The sequence below is a fragment of the Thunnus albacares genome, chromosome 5 (genome assembly GCF_914725855.1).
Source record: "Thunnus albacares chromosome 5, fThuAlb1.1, whole genome shotgun sequence".
NCBI classification, from domain to species: domain Eukaryota; kingdom Metazoa; phylum Chordata; class Actinopteri; order Scombriformes; family Scombridae; genus Thunnus; species Thunnus albacares.
Window position 1 is genome coordinate 29,462,621 of NC_058110.1, and position 18,258 is coordinate 29,480,878.

At 42.2% G+C, this 18,258-nt stretch overlaps 2 protein-coding genes across 4 annotated transcripts; one reads left to right on the top strand and one right to left on the bottom strand.

The window, feature by feature from the left end:
- Positions 1 to 389: 389 nt before the first annotated feature.
- On the top strand, positions 390 to 5,167 carry gdi1 (GDP dissociation inhibitor 1). Its single transcript, XM_044351773.1, has 11 exons — positions 390 to 692; positions 1,601 to 1,708; positions 1,904 to 2,003; positions 2,227 to 2,361; positions 2,484 to 2,682; positions 3,021 to 3,152; positions 3,277 to 3,376; positions 3,796 to 3,967; positions 4,301 to 4,445; positions 4,573 to 4,627; positions 4,928 to 5,167. The coding sequence occupies exons 1-11, from the start codon at positions 648 to 650 to the stop codon at positions 5,078 to 5,080; spliced, it is 1,344 nt and encodes a 447-aa protein (XP_044207708.1). The 5' UTR covers positions 390 to 647; the 3' UTR covers positions 5,081 to 5,167.
- A 1,009-nt stretch (positions 5,168 to 6,176) lies between these two features.
- On the bottom strand, positions 6,177 to 18,192 carry itih6 (inter-alpha-trypsin inhibitor heavy chain family member 6). Of its 3 annotated transcripts, none has more exons than XM_044352342.1 (17): positions 17,512 to 18,192; positions 16,755 to 16,790; positions 15,633 to 15,787; positions 13,915 to 14,025; positions 13,478 to 13,725; positions 13,107 to 13,276; positions 12,839 to 12,955; positions 12,500 to 12,671; positions 10,739 to 12,385; positions 10,627 to 10,659; positions 10,448 to 10,465; positions 10,284 to 10,331; positions 10,161 to 10,190; positions 9,959 to 10,003; positions 9,740 to 9,853; positions 9,237 to 9,620; positions 6,177 to 8,858 (listed from the first exon to the last, which is right to left on the bottom strand). In XM_044352342.1, the coding sequence occupies exons 1-17, from the start codon at positions 17,623 to 17,625 to the stop codon at positions 8,593 to 8,595; spliced, it is 3,708 nt and encodes a 1,235-aa protein (XP_044208277.1). In that variant the 5' UTR covers positions 17,626 to 18,192; the 3' UTR covers positions 6,177 to 8,592. The 3 variants fall into 3 exon arrangements, with proteins under 3 accessions (XP_044208277.1, XP_044208276.1, XP_044208278.1); XM_044352341.1 differs by having other exon boundaries at positions 9,959 to 10,054; XM_044352343.1 differs by lacking the exon at positions 9,959 to 10,003.
- Positions 18,193 to 18,258: the final 66 nt, after the last annotated feature.

The window sequence follows — 18,258 nt, forward strand, 5'->3', positions numbered from 1 at the left end:
AAAAATAAAAGATACATGTAAATAGTTTAACAGTTTTTTTCTGTTTGAAAGGCCTACGTGGTTCAGTCAGTCAGTGAAAGCAACTCCCATCCACACAGCTGTGGTGGCGGAGGGATACACTAACTGCATCCACGCAACGCTGCGCCTACAACTGGAAAGGAAGGATAGAAAAGAGAATAGAGAACACACAGACTTGCATAAAAAAGCTATTAAAAATGTCAAAAAAAATGTTAAACTGCAAGCCAAACTCTAAAACCAAACGGAACATGTGCATAATCGCTCGATAAAGCCTGCTTGCAGCAGGGTTTCCTATTACACACAGCAGTTAAGAGTCCATTGTGTGGCAAGATGGGAAGAGAGGAGGATGCGCACTATTTGCCGACGCGCAACGACATTGTTCTAGAGTGCTCCACGATCAGGGCCATCTTTGGTCGTCCTCGCCGGTGACAGTGTGGACAGTTTATTCCATTGGTCATTAATGCCTAATGATTAATAAATAATATCTAACTTTGAACGAGCCGTTTAAAGCGCTTGGGCTGAGAGACGGAACCGATTCCCGGTTTTTGGACTCACTGGCATTCTTTCCTTCAATACCCTTCATTTCTCAAGGCAAAAAGAGGGCGAGACGGGAGAGGCGGTGATACAACATGGATGAGGAATATGATGTGATCGTTTTGGGCACCGGACTCACAGTAAGTAGTCAAGCTTCATTTGCTCTGCACAGACACTGATTGTGTGACCTCTCAAAAGGATTTTTTAAGGCGGACAATTAGGCCCCTTTACCTTCTGTCCGAGCCCAGGAGTGAAAGGCTCCTTGTGTGTTTGTGACATTATTAAATTGTGACAAGAGATGCGCTTCAGAAATGTCTCCAAATGCACCTGTCGACCTGCCTGTGCATCATAGGAAGCAAATAATGCTCCAGGAAAGATTTTTTTTTTAATTCTCGCAGCCGGCTCAGTGTTGTGTTACACCCTGTAGCATCTTTTAGGCGTAACCCCACACTGTGTGACGGTCCTCTTTGCATAGACAGGCCTCCATCCTGAGGTTGGCGCAGGCCTGAGCACGGCTTTTATTCAATGACTGAGCCTTTCACTGCTGCTACTCTCGCCGCATTTCCCTTCACTTTATCACACCCTATGCGGCACGAATGGGCCTGATACATGTAATGTGATCTCAATCGTGATCTTGCACAGTGTTGCACAGCATTCGCATTTAAAAAGTCGACATTTAGGCAGTTTTATAAAAAAGCAACTAATATTCATTTGTAAACCCATCTCTGTAATATTTAGTATTTTCTGGTGTGATAATATCTTTCTTGTATCTTTCTTTCAAATGCACATTATTATTTTAATAATAACAATAATGATTATTATTATTCCAGTAGATACATAGGTGAAACGATCCTTTGGCGCATGCGCACTACGTTCCTTCTATCCTCCCTGCAGCCGTCTGTCAAAACCTCATAACTTGCATTCACGTCTCTCTCTTTCCTCCCGAGAGACATCTTTCCTAAGTCATTTGTATTTTGTGTCCATTCATTTCCGAGTTTAATGTGATGTTATGTTATTGATGTCCGTTATTAAATCTTGTTTTGCGCAGGAATGCATCCTGTCCGGGATCATGTCTGTGAATGGGAAAAAGGTTCTGCACATGGACAGGAACCCTTACTATGGTGGGGAGAGCTCTTCCATCACCCCCCTGGAGGAGGTAACATAAAAGCAATCAATATATTTTATGTCCCCCAGTACATCTCATTTTACCTCCAGTGCCACGGTGCACCAGCTGCTGTTTTTACTGTCTGCATGCGCTAAATGCCTTATCCTCCATCATGCTTTAGATTCTGTGAGCTATGTAGACTCCTGCTTCACAGCACATTGTTGACCCTCCTGTCCTTTTCCTCAGCTGTACAAGCGCTTCAGTCTTCCAGATAGTCCGCCTGAATCAATGGGCAGAGGAAGGGACTGGAACGTTGACCTCATCCCCAAGTTTCTCATGGCCAATGGTCAGTCCCACATATATAACTAAAACCTTTCTGGTGTCATATTCTCAGGATAATTATTAGTATTACTGATAAGGCCCAGGAATAAAGAATTAACTAATTAGACTACTTATACGCAGATCGGATTTTATTCTTTATCTTAATACTATCAAGGCAGAATGTGTGCTTTGTTAAAGGTTGATGACAGATATTAAGATGAAATACATGTTCGTCCGTGTGATTGCAGGTCAGCTTGTGAAGATGCTGCTATACACAGAAGTGACACGGTACCTGGACTTTAAGGTCGTGGAGGGAAGCTTTGTCTACAAAGGAGGAAAGATCTACAAGGTGCCGTCAACCGAGACCGAGGCACTAGCTTCAAGTAAGCCCCTCAAATATGTCGCATCACAATTTGTAAGCGAAGATATCTAAAGGACAGTAATTAAATCACATTAAGCTAATCAGGTGGACATCACAGCATCAATCCTTTGTCTGTCTCTCCAGATCTGATGGGAATGTTCGAGAAGCGAAGGTTTAGGAAGTTCTTAGTCTTTGTGGCTAACTTTGATGAAAATGACCCCAAGACCTTTGAGGGCGTGGACCCCAAAACCACAACGATGAGGGATGTTTACAAGAAGTTTGACCTCGGCCAGGATGTCATTGACTTCACTGGCCACGCCCTGGCGCTCTACAGGACAGATGAGTAAGAACAGCGAAGGACATCATAATGTTATCCATAACCTCCTATCAAGTCTTTGATAACGTTGTTTTTCTGAACTTTACAGCTGTATTTAAAATTTTAACATGTAATTAATTATTGAGGAATATACGCTTTAATGTGGATGAGTTATTTACCACCTGATGTCTAATAAATTGACAACTCAGCAATGAGTAGCTTTTTTTTTCACATAAATATTTGTAGATCAGGATCATGTTTTTGGCTGTGAATACATGCAGAATTAGATATATCACATTATTTCTGTGCAGTCATTATTCCTGTTTATATTTATGTTCCTGTGTCATTTTCTCTCACTTTCTCAGCTACCTTGATGTGCCCTGTTTGGACACCATCAATCGTATCAAACTGTACAGTGAATCGCTGGCACGGTATGGGAAGAGCCCTTACCTCTACCCACTGTACGGTCTGGGAGAGCTGCCACAGGGATTCGCCAGGTGTTTTAATCATTTTTGTTCATTTTTTTATAGAGAATTATCATCAATATTTGACTTCGATAGTAAATAAAGAAATACAAATCCACTCTATGATTTAACAGTTCTTATTTGCATGTCACCTTAGATTGAGTGCAATCTACGGAGGAACCTACATGCTGAACAAACCAGTGGATGAGATAGTGATGGAAGGCGGTCATGTGATTGGAGTGAAGTCTGAGGGCGAGGTACGGCCTTGCTGATTACATGCAAATTCAACGTTGCCATAATAAACATTAGAGTGGAATAGGTCTGCAACTGACAATTATTTTCATTATCAATTAATCTGTCACTTATTTTGTCAGAAAATAGTTGAAAATGCACATTATAATTTCCCAGAATCAAAGGTGAAGTTTTTAAATATCTTATTTTGTCCGAGAAACAGTCCAGAATTAGCAAACTAGTGACCAATTAATTTTTTGTCAATCCACAAATTAATGAATTAACTAATTGTTGCAGGTCTTTCATGGGTATTACATATCCACAAAGACTGCTCAGGCAATTTATTTAGTTTAGTAGTATTAAGTATCAGATACACACCCAGAAAGGATAAGAAAGTAAATCTTAAATATACATAACACACATCGCTGTCTCATTCCTGCTGCAGGTGGCTCGTTGTAAGCAGCTCATCTGTGACCCCAGCTACATCCCGGACCGTGTCCGTAAGGCGGGTCAGGTGATCCGTGTGATCTGCATCCTCAGCCACCCCATCAAAAACACTAATGACGCCAACTCCTGCCAGATCATCATTCCTCAGAATCAGGTTAACCGCAACTCAGGTGAGGATCATTGTCAGCGAAATGCTAAAATGCAATTTGATAAGCTTTTAGATCTTAGACATGGCACAAAAATGCCTTTTTCTGTTATATTTAATGGTTTTGATATTAAAGCCTGACTAAAAATACTTCTTCAGTTTGTCCTTTTTAGAAAAAACAGGCTTGTATTACAGCAGCTTCCTCATATCAGAATGTTCCCTATTAGCTGTATTATAGTTGACAATAACAGCTTGTACTGAAGAGATTCCATATTATACACCATCATAACTTACTAGCAGTGTATATTTTCACTGATTTAACTTTTTCCTCCTCTTAACCCTTTTGTCAATTCTCCAGACATCTACGTGTGCATGATCTCCTATGCTCACAACGTGGCTGCCCAGGGGAAGTACATCGCCATCGTCAGCACCACAGTGGAAACCAGCGAGCCAGAAGCTGAGATCGAGCCGGCCCTGGAGCTGCTGGAGCCCATCGACCAAAAGTCAGTCCCGCATTTAACTGTCACTGCCATCATTCATGGATTTATATGTTAGAAAAATATGTGTGTGAGCCTGTGTGATGAATTACAGTGGAAGTTTATTGAAACTATGTGGGATTTTTTTTTACAGGTTTGTGGCTATTAGTGACCTTTATGAGCCCACAGATGATGGTACTGAGAGCCAGGTGAGAGAATTTCTTTTCCAACAACATTGCAACTATAAAAAGCAATTGTTTTTAGGGACACAACCCTCACTTACTCAGTTAACATCAGGGTGGTATTTTGCATTATGTATATATATATATATTGTATGTAAAATCTCTATTTATTATATATTGTTTGCCCCATATCTACGGTTGTGTGTGTATGTACATTCTTGTGTTTAATTGCACATCTATTGTGCATGATAGGGAGTTAGCCTGAGCTTTTTCATTGCACTGCTTCCAACATATATGACAATGACAATAAACTTTTATCTTTCCCAGATCTTTGCCTCAAGTTCCTACGATGCCACCACTCACTTCGAGACCACCTGCAACGACATCAAGGACATCTACAAACGTATGACTGGGAGCGACTTTGACTTTGAGAACATGAAACGCAAACAGAACGATGTGTTTGGGGAGGATGAGCAGTGAGCGGTAGAGGGGCTTCCGAGAGAGGGCGGGGCCGGGAGAGGAGGCGGGGGTTAAAAAGGGGGCGAAAGCGGCGGCAGAGCCTGTCGGTAGAGGAGCCGGGGAAAGGGGGGGGGGGGGCGGGGGGGGGGGGGGGACGCTGCCTGAGCAGGGTGGGTGGGGGGGAAAACAAAACAATGAAGTGTGAGCGTGGTGGAGGGTGTGTCTCTGGGCTCTGCCTGCCTTCAACCGTTTGCCTCCTTTTCCTCACGTCCCTCTCTCTCTTGACACACGTTCAAACACATTAACGCTCACAAACACACACACACACTGTTCAAATACTTACACTCCCTATCTTTGTCACCGAAAAGCAGGGTTGATATGGTCTTTCATTCCATCGTAGAATCTATAATCATGTCTTAATGTCTTAACTATGATCATTAGAGGTGAATTTATTACTTGTTGCCGATTTTCATAGCATTTCATTCTTTCTGTAACGTCTTTCTCCTCATATCAGAGGTTGGGTGGATGAAGCAAAGATCGACGGCGAGCTCTGACATGAGAGATCTATTATGGCTTAGTGTAGAATCCTCTGGAAGGGTCACCTCCAGTTGACATGCATGCATCTTTTACACACAGTAGTATTGTACATAGACTTAAACGACACTGCGGTATGAAGGCTGGACCATTCCACGCATCGCTCCTGTCAACCCTGCTTTCACTTTTCTCTTACTTGGTCTTTTACCTGTGTTAATTCAATAGACGGCGTTCCTTTTGGCAAAATCTGTTGGTCAGGCAAAAAAAATGTGATGAAAAGTTACATATAAATGGGCTGTTCTGTCAACTGATAGTGCTCACTTTGCAATGCTGTTGTGTTCCCTGTGCTAGCAGGCAAGCTAACCAGTGGCTATTAACTGTCACCCCCCCCCACCCCCACCCCCACCCCACCTCACCCCTCCACCCTCAAAAAAAAAACAAAAAACAGTTCCTTTGTTTTATCTCTGTTGTGTGATGTCAGTTTTAAATTTGAATAGTTTACTTTCTAACATTTTAAATTATTGAAGAGTTTTATTTCTATATATTTGGTGCACATTTCACTGGCTGAAGTTATGACGTTTACAGAGCTGAGGTTTAAACTGTGGTCTTCAAGTTAAAAAAAAAAAAGGGAATGTCAGGAGCAAAAAGAGGCATGGGAATGGATTTGTCTAGTGTCAGGTGAGGCTTTCAGTGAAGTATTCGGTGAGATTTGGAACGAGTGATGGAAACGAGGCTGATTACGGCTGATTGAAGTTGTCGAGATGCGAGAAGGTGTGCCGTGGAGGAAAGAATGTATGTGGGGAATGTTTTGGATTTGATATTTGGAAAGTTTCACTTTTGAGTGAAGAGGGCGAAGACTGAAATTTCGGCTAATAGTGAAAGCACCAGATTGTGTCTTGGTTGTTTCAACCCTTGTGTATGTCATTGAGATAAAGTCGATCCCTTAGAGACAAAATCCTATGAAAAATTGCAGTTGTTAAATAGAGTGAAAAGCCGGACGCTCCCCCTAACTTTAAAAGATTCTGTAGCATAGCATAAGTACGAAGCCACAGTTACAAGTGCCACCCCATAAGAATGAACCAAGAAGCTTTTTTTTGATTGGTTGTAGCCTTAATTTGGGGTCTTGTTCAAATGTTTGGGCCCTATTAAAAAAAGAAAATTGACTGCTTTGTTTATCTAACCGTTAGTGGCAGGTCTGTCTTGTGCCAAAAATGGTGTTGCTGTTATTGGCAAAACTTGCTGACAACGTTTAAAGTACAGTTAAGTAGTGTATGTTTCTCTGTAAAGCTGACTGAATACTATAGAAGGGATATTGTTTTCAACCAAATCAGGGCTGTTATTGTACAACGGAGTCGAGGCACTTCCTCATATCGCTGCACCCTAACAGCCGGATTGATCTTTGGCTTGGCTTGTTACACATCAACAACAGATGAGACGATCTAATAGTTTCCTTTTTAAAACACTGAAGCAGTTCCATTTCACTTTATCCACCGCGACCAATCCCTTAACAACTCTAAACAAAGTTATTGCGTGTTTGGGGTGTTGACGTGTCTTATTGTTATGCTCTATTTATTCGAATTTCACTGACGTATTGTGGAAGGTTTACGTCAAATGCTGAATATGCTATGCTATTAGTTTATGTTCTGATGATAAAAATGGATTTAAAAAAAAAAAGTGATGCACACCGAAATTATTTGTTTTCGTTTTGTTATTTGCTGTGTTATGTGTTATGTTTACCTTATTCAGTGATCATTCCAGTGTTGCATCATGGTTTAATATGATTATTAGCATTCTTAAGAAACAGGTTTTGATGGAAGGATAACAGCAGCAGTCTGAGCATCGAGCAGAAATGAAAATCGATACAGCTGTGTATTCACAACAATCTCACACTGTGCATCGTTCAACTTTGTGTGTGGTCTTCATCCTGGAAACATGTTATCTGATAAAAACTGGAATACTGTTTACTCTTTGAACATAGATATATTTGAAGCCTTCCCTCCTTCCCCCGCCCTTCCTCAACATCAGATACTGTCCTCTCTTTTTTTTATTTATTGAAAACAAAAAGCCTCATGTGTGGTTGTACTGTTTTAATTTCCATCCAGTTTGGCCTTTGAAAACCACTATTGACAATATCCCTTGAAATTGACAAAAGAAATAGTTCAGGCTGAGTAGTAGAAAACTTACTGTCCTTGTTTGATCACTAGTATGTGAACAATGCCTAATGTCTTGTGTAACAAATAAAATGAATTAAACTGCGAATGAAATGATAGAAAAATAAAAAGCACATGGCAAACCTGGAAAGACCCTGATTTTGTTACTTTTTGAAGATGCAATCACTACATCCAGGTGAGTAACCTTTTAGGGGTAAGATTATCTTTACATACATACAATAATAGCTTATATACACTTGTGTACTAAAAATACAACTCACAAAAATGATACAATTTTTAATTACAAATCATTCTGAAATAGAAAAATCTGTCATTACCTAATAATCACTGCATGATGAAAATATAAGACGGATATCTTTGAAGTTGTGAACAATATTAGTGTGCAAGATATTTGGGAGCAAACTGCTGCAACACAAATAGACATCTTGTGGTTGCCATGCGAACAGGAGAACATTGCGTCTCTGTCATAGATACACAGAAACACAGAGCTTGAATCTAATTCAAATTCAGTGATGGTTAAGGCACAACGGCATCACTCAGTCCTTAACCATATTATATGTAGAACCATACAACCATCCTCGTAATTCCTGTATTTGCAGCTTTGTCTTTCACTGTAGTCTCTAATCTGTCACCCCCACTTTTCTTCTTTTGCAACCACACCTGTGTTTCACTGCTCCTTACAGAATATTACACTGTGGCAACATGTCATTTTAGACCCGTGGAGTCCTACTTCTTGCTCATCCTTTGTCCAATAACCATGCCGTAATAATTGCTGTGACCTGAGCTGTGCAGCAGTGAGGCAACAAGGCAAAGCTGACTCAGCTAGAATTACACTTGATCCACCACGTAGCTCTCATACGGATGACCCAGTAGTCTCTCTACTTCTGCCTTGGGCACCACCCAACACTTTCCTAAGTGGCGTTTTCGCACCGTGTCTTTGAGCGTCTTGTCTTGCAAAGTGACTGGCATGTGCTCCGATCCCCACCTCAGGATCCCAGAATTGGCTAACATTCCCTCCTTGTTAGCCCGGTGAGCACCTCCATCCGGATGATCGTTCACTGCTGTTATGCTCATGTCAGCATGCTGAAACTGGCCTGTAGGTAGATAGAGGACAGAGAGTGAGATGCATAGTTACAAAGAGACCAGAAAGGTATCAGTGAAACAACTGTTTTAATAATCAATTAATCATTTGGAGTCATTCTTTGAGAAAGAAATGTCCAAATTCTCAAATTCTCAAAGGTGAATATTTTCTGGTTTCTATGACAGCAAACTGAATAGCTTTGAGTTGTGGACTGTTGGTTGGGACAAAAGAAGACATTTGAGGACATCATCTTGGGCTTTGAGAAAAAGTGATTGATATTTTTCACCATTTTTTGACATTTTATAGACCAAATGACTAATCGATTAATCAAGAAAATAATTAATAATGAAAATAACTGTTTGTTGCAGCCCCTGAGTTGATGTGCACATACCGAGCAGGCCTTGGGTTAAGGCAGACAGCCCACGTCCATGTGTGATATAAAAACCCAGGTGAGCCATTTGTAGGTAGCTGGGGTGTTTGTAATGGTGGAACAGGACCAGGAAGCGCACATCCTTGGCCAACTCAATCCAGCAGCTCCGATGGTTGTCCACAGCAACCGTCACACCCTGCCTTGTCACTGATCCCTGCTGATTGATGGGGAGGATATCCTGCCCTTCCCCTTCCACCACTACAGCGTCCAATGAGAGTGTGATCATAATGTCACCAGAGCCGCCCGTGGCTGAGGAGATGGTGAGCCTGTCAAAGTAGGTTCGGGGGCGCTCTTCTGAGCCGTGCTTGGGGGGAGCCCCCACTAGATGACCATCCACAATGAGCCCTTAAAGAGGAAGGCGATACATTCACATTTGGTAATCCACCCAAAAAGTAATTGTGACAGTATGCATTAGCTGATCCTATAATATATAAACCTGAAACTGAATTTATTGACATGCATACCTCTCTTTGGGTCCTCTAACAGTCTGAGAATGTCATTAGCCCTGCCGTCTACTGTGAAACAGAGGTTTTGATGCAGCTTTGGCAACTGGACCACAAAATGAGGATCTCCATCGACTGCAACAGACAGCATTGAGCAGAAATATGACATGAGTACATAGAATGTTTAAATGACTTTGAGGATGTAATTAAAAACCAATAAATCAAACGTAGGCTCTTGACCTGATGAGGAGAAGACCCTGATGGTGCTCAGCCTGGACGGAGGCTCTAAAAGCATAAGACATTCAACTAAAGGACAGTCCTCCTCACTCCCAAGCACTGAAACCAATCACAGGACTAGACATGTATTGCAAGCAGTGTCTCTACAACAAACAACACATTATTCAAGACATGCAGCTGCAAATAACACCCACTAAATACTCACCAAATGATCCCGTGTCTGCACTATCATCCCCTGAAAATAGGTCAGAGACATGTATTTGGCGTGAAACTTTTCTATTTTGCAGCTACAGTGCAGAATTGCCTCCAATAAGCATTTAAAACTTACAGGCATCGTAGCTGAGATCGTAGTCATAGTCATAGGTTGCATCATAGTCTGGGAGATGGAAGCAAGCAATGAGAGAATAAGTTTAGGACACATTCTGCTGCTCACTAAGAAATTTTGATTTTAGAGGGAGTGACAGAACATTAATAATTAGTAGTGATACTCACCTTTCACAAGGTCAATATCTATTTAACAGAAAAGAGATAGAAATATAAAATTACTACCCACCATTCATCTCCAATGCTGTCATATAGTTGATTAGTACATTATTACATTTAAAGTCATTTGTACCAGATGAAATGCATTTAAAAGCTCTGAAAAATGTAAACAGGAAATTCAGTTTCACCTTTTCTCTGAATCTGAATGGAGGTAGAGACATCTAGTGGAGAGATAAAGAACATTCAATTAGGAATAAAAACACAAAGTCTGCAGTCTACAGGAAGGCTATGACAACCTACCCAGAAGCCCTGCTGCCTCCCACAGTCTTGGCCCATCTGTTACACCAGGCATGGGAGCAAAAGTAGCCGACACCAGGGTGGCGATGCTCAGGTCTACATCCACGCCTGAGATTGTGTTGTTGTCTTCCAAAGCCGGAGCCGGAGCCGGGGTGGGAGGGGTGAGCGGAGACAACAGCTTGGGCAGAGCGGTGGTGGTGATTTCAGGCTGAGGAACACCTGTAGCAGGTGTGGTGCTGTTCTCTGCCTCCATGGAGGACGCAGCCGCTTTGACAAGAGGCAGAGCTGTCCTCACTGTACTGGGCTGTGGAGTAAGGAGTCTCCCGGGCAGGGGTGCAGCGTCAGTTCTGACTGAACTGAGAGGAGGTGTGGTGCTGCTGCTGAATGTTAGCATTGTGGTGGTGGTTGTTGTTGAGGGTGGGATTGTTTTCATGGGCTGGGGGGTGGAGATTTTTCCAGGTGCAGGAGGCGACGCTGTTTTTAGAGCATTAAGCAGAGAGGTGGATATCTTCCCAGCAGGAGGAGGAGAGGCAGTTTTAGTATCATTACGGGAAGGAGTGGGCTTTTTACCAGAGAGTGGTGCTGGAGCAGTTTTGGTGGAGCCGGGACTTGAAGTTGTTGTGGTTTTCTTGGATGGTGAAACCACGGTTTTTGCTGGGGAAAGTGGTAATGATGTTTTTTTCGGTTGTGGTGTAGGGTGTCTGGGAGGTGGCTGAGGAGGGTCTGGTTTTTTGTTCGGCCTTGTGTTAGAGGGTGAGTTTGACTTCTTTGCAGCACCAACAGCTGATATTTTGGATATAGCAGTAGTAGTTGCTGTTGTGGTTATAGTAGCTGCAGTGGTGGGTTTTACAGTGGTTGGAGTTTGAGCTGCTTCATCTGCATCTGGCTTAACTACAACTAAAGATGTGACTGGTGTCACAAAGTTATACTTTAGGGAGAGGTTTGTGGCCTTGTCTGCTAGTAACCTCTGAGTGGCAGGGTCAGTCGTATTCAGTTTGGCCAGTAGCAGCTCTTTGATGGTGAAATATGCCCAGAGACGATGCACAAAGCTGGAAATTCCTTCTAAACTTCCTGAACAGTCTAGTGAATCTGCTGTCCCATTCCCCTTTGTGTGGGAAATCGTCACATCATTCTCCAACTTGACACGCTGCTTTGAATCAGTGGCGGACATTGACACCTTTAAATCCTTGACCCCTGGTTTAACCCTTCCAGCCACCACCAACTCAGAGCCTTGGAAGTAGTTTGGGAACAGGGAGCGGGTGATGTCAAACGCTTGTTCATCCAGGTAGGACAGCTGGATGTCTGATAGCAAAGGGCTGGCCACTTCATCATAGAAACCCTTCAGCTGCAAGGCTGCATCTGCATCCTCATACACCATCCGAGCTACGCCTCGGTTATCCAGAGCCAGGCGTTTCAGAAGGAGGAAGTCTGCATCATCTCCAAAGGCAAGGCCGAACAGAGAGGCTGAGCCTAGCGCCTTCTTAGCGTTACTTAGGATGGTGTCACCGGCTGTAACTCCGATTGTTGCCTCCCCATCAGTGAGGAAAATGACCAGAGGGACACGACGGGATGAGAGGTGGCTGGAAGAGCCAGAGGATGTTGGGTTGACGAGCTGGGCAGCTGAAAGCAGCGCTGCATTGATATTGGTCCCTGAGAAAAGAATGGAGCAATGAGGACGATCAGTGTTGAACAAACAAATAATAAGGAAGTTGAAAAAAGATACAATGATACATTTTCCTCAGATAATATCATATTTCAACTCACATCCTTCTGCAATAATCCTTTTTACAAAGTCTTTGGCGTCTCGTACATTCTGCCGAGTTGCCCGCACTGTTCGTCCTTTCTTCCAAGTGTGAACCTTGTCTGAGAAGGTGATGATATTAAAGTGGTCTCCCTCTCTAAGGTCCCCGAGGATGGTGCTCATGGCCTGCTTGGTCTACTGACAGAAATTATTAGAATTATTAACAGAAAATGTACATTATTTTTAGCACCATATTGTCATATTTTAGCACATTTCCTCATCTTAGAAAGCTTGCCTTCTTATTAAAGCTCTAACCTTTGGTGGTCCATGAGTTTTATGTGAAGGTTTCTTGCCCACTTTACCTGTTTTATTTTGGTGCCTATCATGGAGCCACTGACATCAATGACAAATATAACATCTTTGGGAACCACAGGAAGTCCTCTGGGTGCAAAGTAATGCACAAAGTAGCCATCATGCACCTAAGAGAGGCAGAGAATAATAAAAAGCTGAGAGAATAAAACCTTTACTGGTAGCAAAAACACATTTTTGTGTTGTGATGCTTTCACGGTTGTGTTAACACATGCATGCACACTAAGTGTATTTGACAAGCCAAAAATGAATGTTGCTGACCTGGACATCACCCATGGGGTCTCTGAGGTCTACATCATAATGAATGATGAAGTCTGCATCAAGACCCTTAGAGGAGATGCTATTCTGGTGCTGCAGAGTGGGACTGTAGTGAACTCGAGCACAGCTGGCACTCCGCTCAACATGGGTGGACGCGGGGGCGTCTGCATCACCTGTAGGAAAGAGGTGCATCTTAACATGTCAGTTAAATCTATGTAGTAGTAACTGAAAATGGTTAAAGTAATAATCTATATAATTTCCATTAAAAGAATAGTTTGACATTTTGGGAAATATGCTTCTTCAAGGATGATTTTGTCCTTTGAAAGTTGCTCATCATAACACAATGTCTCCATTATATCTTGATCCGTTTTTACCTTGAGCGGTGTTGGAGAGCAGTCGGCTTGTCTTGAGCGGAAAGACCTTGATGAAACTGATGCCCGTTCGCTCTGTTATACTGACGTCTAATGTGAGGTTCTGGACAGGCTGTCCTGGCCTCAGACCCAAACTGAGCTCATAGCGGCCAAGTCGGCGAAGTAACAGCTCCTCATAGGACAGGGAGAAGAACATCCGAGCTCCTGACGGCACACTTACTGCCACACGAAACTTCTCAATCTCCCTCTCTCTGGAACACCGCAGAGTAAATGGAAAGAAAAACTCATAATAATGTATGGGATGCCGATCTAATGTAAAAAAAAACTGTATTTGCGTTACAAATCATGCAGCATAATACAGTGTATTGAACATAGGGAATAACATTACAGTTTTTATTCAGTGAGGTGTAAAAAAAGTTCTAATTTTGTCTGCGACTAACTTGGTAGCGACAAGTCCGGCTGTTTTTCCTTGCTTCTTAGCAGCGTCGTAAATTTTCCTGGCAGCGGCTCTTTCCTTCACCTGGGCCACATACACCTTGCCATTGGAGGTGCTGATGGGATAGAGGAAAGAAGAAGAAGAAATAGGTCTCTGTTTGACTCACAGTAGTTAGATTATATTTCAGAAATATGCCTGGCCTGCATTGAGTTGTTAGGCATGATTTACTTTATTTTGCTCCTTGTATTTCCAGAACTATCACAGAGCCGCCTCACAAACACACATCATGCTTGTTTACAGATGGCGTTCATACCATGTGAAGGAGAGGTCGGGTCATAAACAGGGTAAGTGGAAAAGAGTAATTTCCCTCTGAAAACAGGATTAATGAAGAGAGATCTTGCAGGCCGGTGACGCTCCGAGGGAGTGCCGCTGTGTGCTACACCCAGCAAAATCCAAACCAAAACCAACGCTCAAAAGCGTGATCCAATTCACAAGGTGCACTTCCTAGATTTTGGTGGCCTCTTATGTCACATGACAAGGTGCTAAATTAAGGTCAAGTCCTTTGAACAAATATACCCAAAGAGAAAAAACATCAAGGCTAACTAAAATAAACCCACAGGCTTGAAACGGGTCTTGTTTGAGACACAGAGCAAAATGGCATGAGAGAGGAGAGTGGAAAATGGAGGCGCTTGTATTTATATGTGTGGCTGGCTGAGGGGGTAAAGGAATGGCTGTACATCAGTGACCTACACACAGAACACAGACTTCTTAGTTTCAGAAACAGAAATGCCAAAGAACTAACGCAATCCGTTTGCCTTTTTTCCTCTGGGTATTTGGTGATGTGCAGACGGCCGTATAGGAGTGTGTGGGAAAATATGTATAAGCGTAGCTGTGTGTGTGTCTGTGAAAGAGAGTGACAGAGAAAGAGAGATGTGAAGGATTATGGTGGTAAAAAAGCTGTACAAGTTCCAGACTCACACATACTTAAAAAATCTAAGTCTACAAGCACCTATGTAGGCACGCATATATACAGTAGATGTAAGCATGTGTGTGCTGCATGTAGCAAATCTAAACTGGCAGGGTGCCTCGGTAAACTGTGCAGGGGAGAGAAGGGGAGACTAGGCAAACTCCTGTCATTTTCTCTATTAAATTTCTGACTTCCATTTACAAAGCCTGGTATTCATCTGCCCTCAGGTTCCCCCTCCTCCTGACCTGCTTCCGCTCCCAAATCCAGCTCCACGCTTGCTTCTTGGCCTGTGATGTTGACTTATTTGTTTTGTTTATATTTAGCATTTTTAAAGGAGAGTGGTTACCGACCCTCTTAGTAATCAAATTAAGCACCTCCTCTGGACCAGAATACTAGTTCCTTACATAATTCCTCTGAAGTTTTATTTCTGGATTTTGCCCATCAATGAGAACATTACTTATATTTATTACAGTTTATCACCATATAGCAGGGAAATATTATTCCTACAGTCAAGATCCCTTCGAAGGATACTTTATCTGTATCTGTATAAGTGCACACTACCTGTCAGGAATTGTCATCTAAAACACGATAACTGAGACGACTGACATTCAAAGTGATCTTAGAGATTAGAAAAGATTAGAAGTGAAGGATGGAAAGAGAGACACTCATAAAGAAATGCAGGAAGCAGTGATGTACTGTTGCATACTGTAGTTGACAGACGGAGAGATTGTGGAAGACTTGACGAACTGACTTACATGGTGAAGTTGGAGATGAAAGCAGAGGAGGGCAGATCCACCTCAAAGGCAGCCTCTTTAGTGATGGCAAGCTGGTTCCATACTGAACTCTGGACTGTGGTAACAGCGTAGCGGGACACCACCGAACACTTCACGTGGTAGTCTGTCACCTTCAGCTAATAACAGATACATGACAAATCACTTTAAAGATTAAAAGAGATCAGGAGATTCTTATCACATACTGGAGCCAACATCGGTGAAAGTTCTACTTTGAAGGACAACACACATCACTCTGATCCATTGAATGCAGGAAAGGCTGGCTTGGTGGGCTAATCAGTTTTTTTAATTAAATTTATTTAGATCCAAAAAAAGGCTGGGGTGATCCATAATAACTGTGGGTTCATGCCACATTTATACACTGATGTGACACCATCAATCAACTCTGACTATAACAGATAGCCATGAATGCTGTACTACTCTGAGGCACAAGAAAAACACAATCATAAACTTCACACATGACTGTTTTTCTTTCTTTTCCATATCACAGTTTGGTCTGCATCGCTCTGACAAGTCAACGAAACAACACAAAGCAGTTCCCTGCATGGTGTCTCTTCCCTCCTCTTGTTTACTTGGGTAACGCTGGCGCCTGCTGGGACCAATCTGGTCAGTGCTGGCCACATTATTGCAGGACGAGGCGACAGGCATGAGGAAGAAAGCCACATCAGCCCTCCAGCTCGCTGGTATTTAGGAAGGTTGTGGTTTGTGCTATACAGACAGAATGTGTTCATGGAACTGCAGCAAACCCAGGGCAAACCACAGTGGAGCTACTGATGATACCCTGAGAGGTGCTCAGGGTTGTTTCCCTGTCAGTGAAGCTTGTTCTGTAGTTCACTTTGTATAACAGGGGGGGCAACACCAGGACCAAATGATACAGCAGTTCTATAATTCAACTATTTTTAAAATTTTTGTTTAAGTAGCTATGTTCATTCTATATTCCTGCTATCACATGCAAATGCATTTGCACATATAATAGAAAAACTTCACCAGAAATTAAGAAGTTATTTTCTAAATGGAGAACCTTGTGTTTTTGTGGCATGAAGAGTTCCAATCTTGCACAATGAGTGTCGTAACACAAAAACTTACCACTGGTTTTGTTGGTTTGCTTTGACGTTTTACTCTCTGGAAGAGAAACAAGACAGCATGGTGGTCAAGTGCTTGAGTAATTTGGTAAAATGTTTGGTGAGTGCTTTTAAGAAAGAGGAAAAAGGAGAAGTTGTAATGAAAAACAATGATGTGAAACTTATTCTACGGTGCACAATGTCATTTCTCAGCAAAACAGTTTGATCAAAATGCTTCCTTTTTGAAGTAATCTCCACAATCTGCCCATGTGAGGGTTGGGTCAAGATTTTGTGTCAAAATAGCCTGAATCAAAGCCATTCATGAATGGAGGGGAAGTGGAACTGGAAATAAATGCTTTCACTGTACACAGGGCCGGTGAGGGTGCACGGTTTGGTTTCAAATGTTAATTTTGCACACAAGTCATTGCTGTGTCAATACATTACCACATATCCTGGACATTACTGGGAACAAACAAATTACTTTAAGAATGGAAATCCTTTAAAATACAAAATAAAAATCACATATTTTATATGACAAATAACACTTCATGATACTGTTTTAACTGTATTAGTGCTGCAAAAAGTTATTGGGGGGCCTGGTATTTAAAAAATATTTAAAAAATGATGAAGTATGTTGTATGTTCTACCATACACTTGTGACTGATTGACAGGTATTCTTGTTTTATTAAATACAAAGTAAAGTTTAGCTTCATATTAGTACATTACCCTTTTGCCTTGATTTAGAGACGACTTTTGACACAAAACTGAAAGAATATTCTTACCTGTAAAAGTATATTTTCTCCAAAGCGCGCTGCATAATCCGCTGATAATCCCTCTTGCACACAAAAAGTGAAGAAAACTAGAATGCACTGAATTTTTAAACACATTGTGTCCATATTTAAAACAGGTTTAAGGCTCCAAAATAAACTGAGTTTCCCGGTGGTGTCACGTTGTCAGCGGGACTGAAGCGGCTCGTACAGCAGGACGCGGTGCACACCTCACATTTTACACAAGTTATTTATTGCACGGGGCAGTCCTTCCCCTCCCTCCGCTTAATATAAACGGTTCCACTGCAGTGATGACAACAAAAATGTATATTCTGATAAGAGTTTAACATCCGTCACGAAACAAAACAAAACAAAACAGGCGAACAGGCGTGAAGTTCAGTCTGAAAGTTGCGTCAGTCCCACTGGGTTGAAGAAAGCAGCTCCCAGCTTGTGTTCATGCATACTGGAAATTTCGCGGACTGCTGCCACCAAGGTCCATGAGGGAAATGAGGGATTATTAACCCCTGCTCAACTATTTGGGGAAAAATACCCCGCGACCAAAACACTTCCTCCTCCTCTTCCTCCTCCCCTCCGCTCTAGTGCCCCTAAATGTCTTCATTCGTGCTTAAATTCATCTTAAATTACTCCCAAATGCGAGTTTTTATTTCCCTTGAGTGTTCTCACACAAGAAGCCATTACTGGCTGAAAGGAACAGTACATTGGTCTGTTGCGCAATGATGTTGTTAAATTTAACTTTTTATC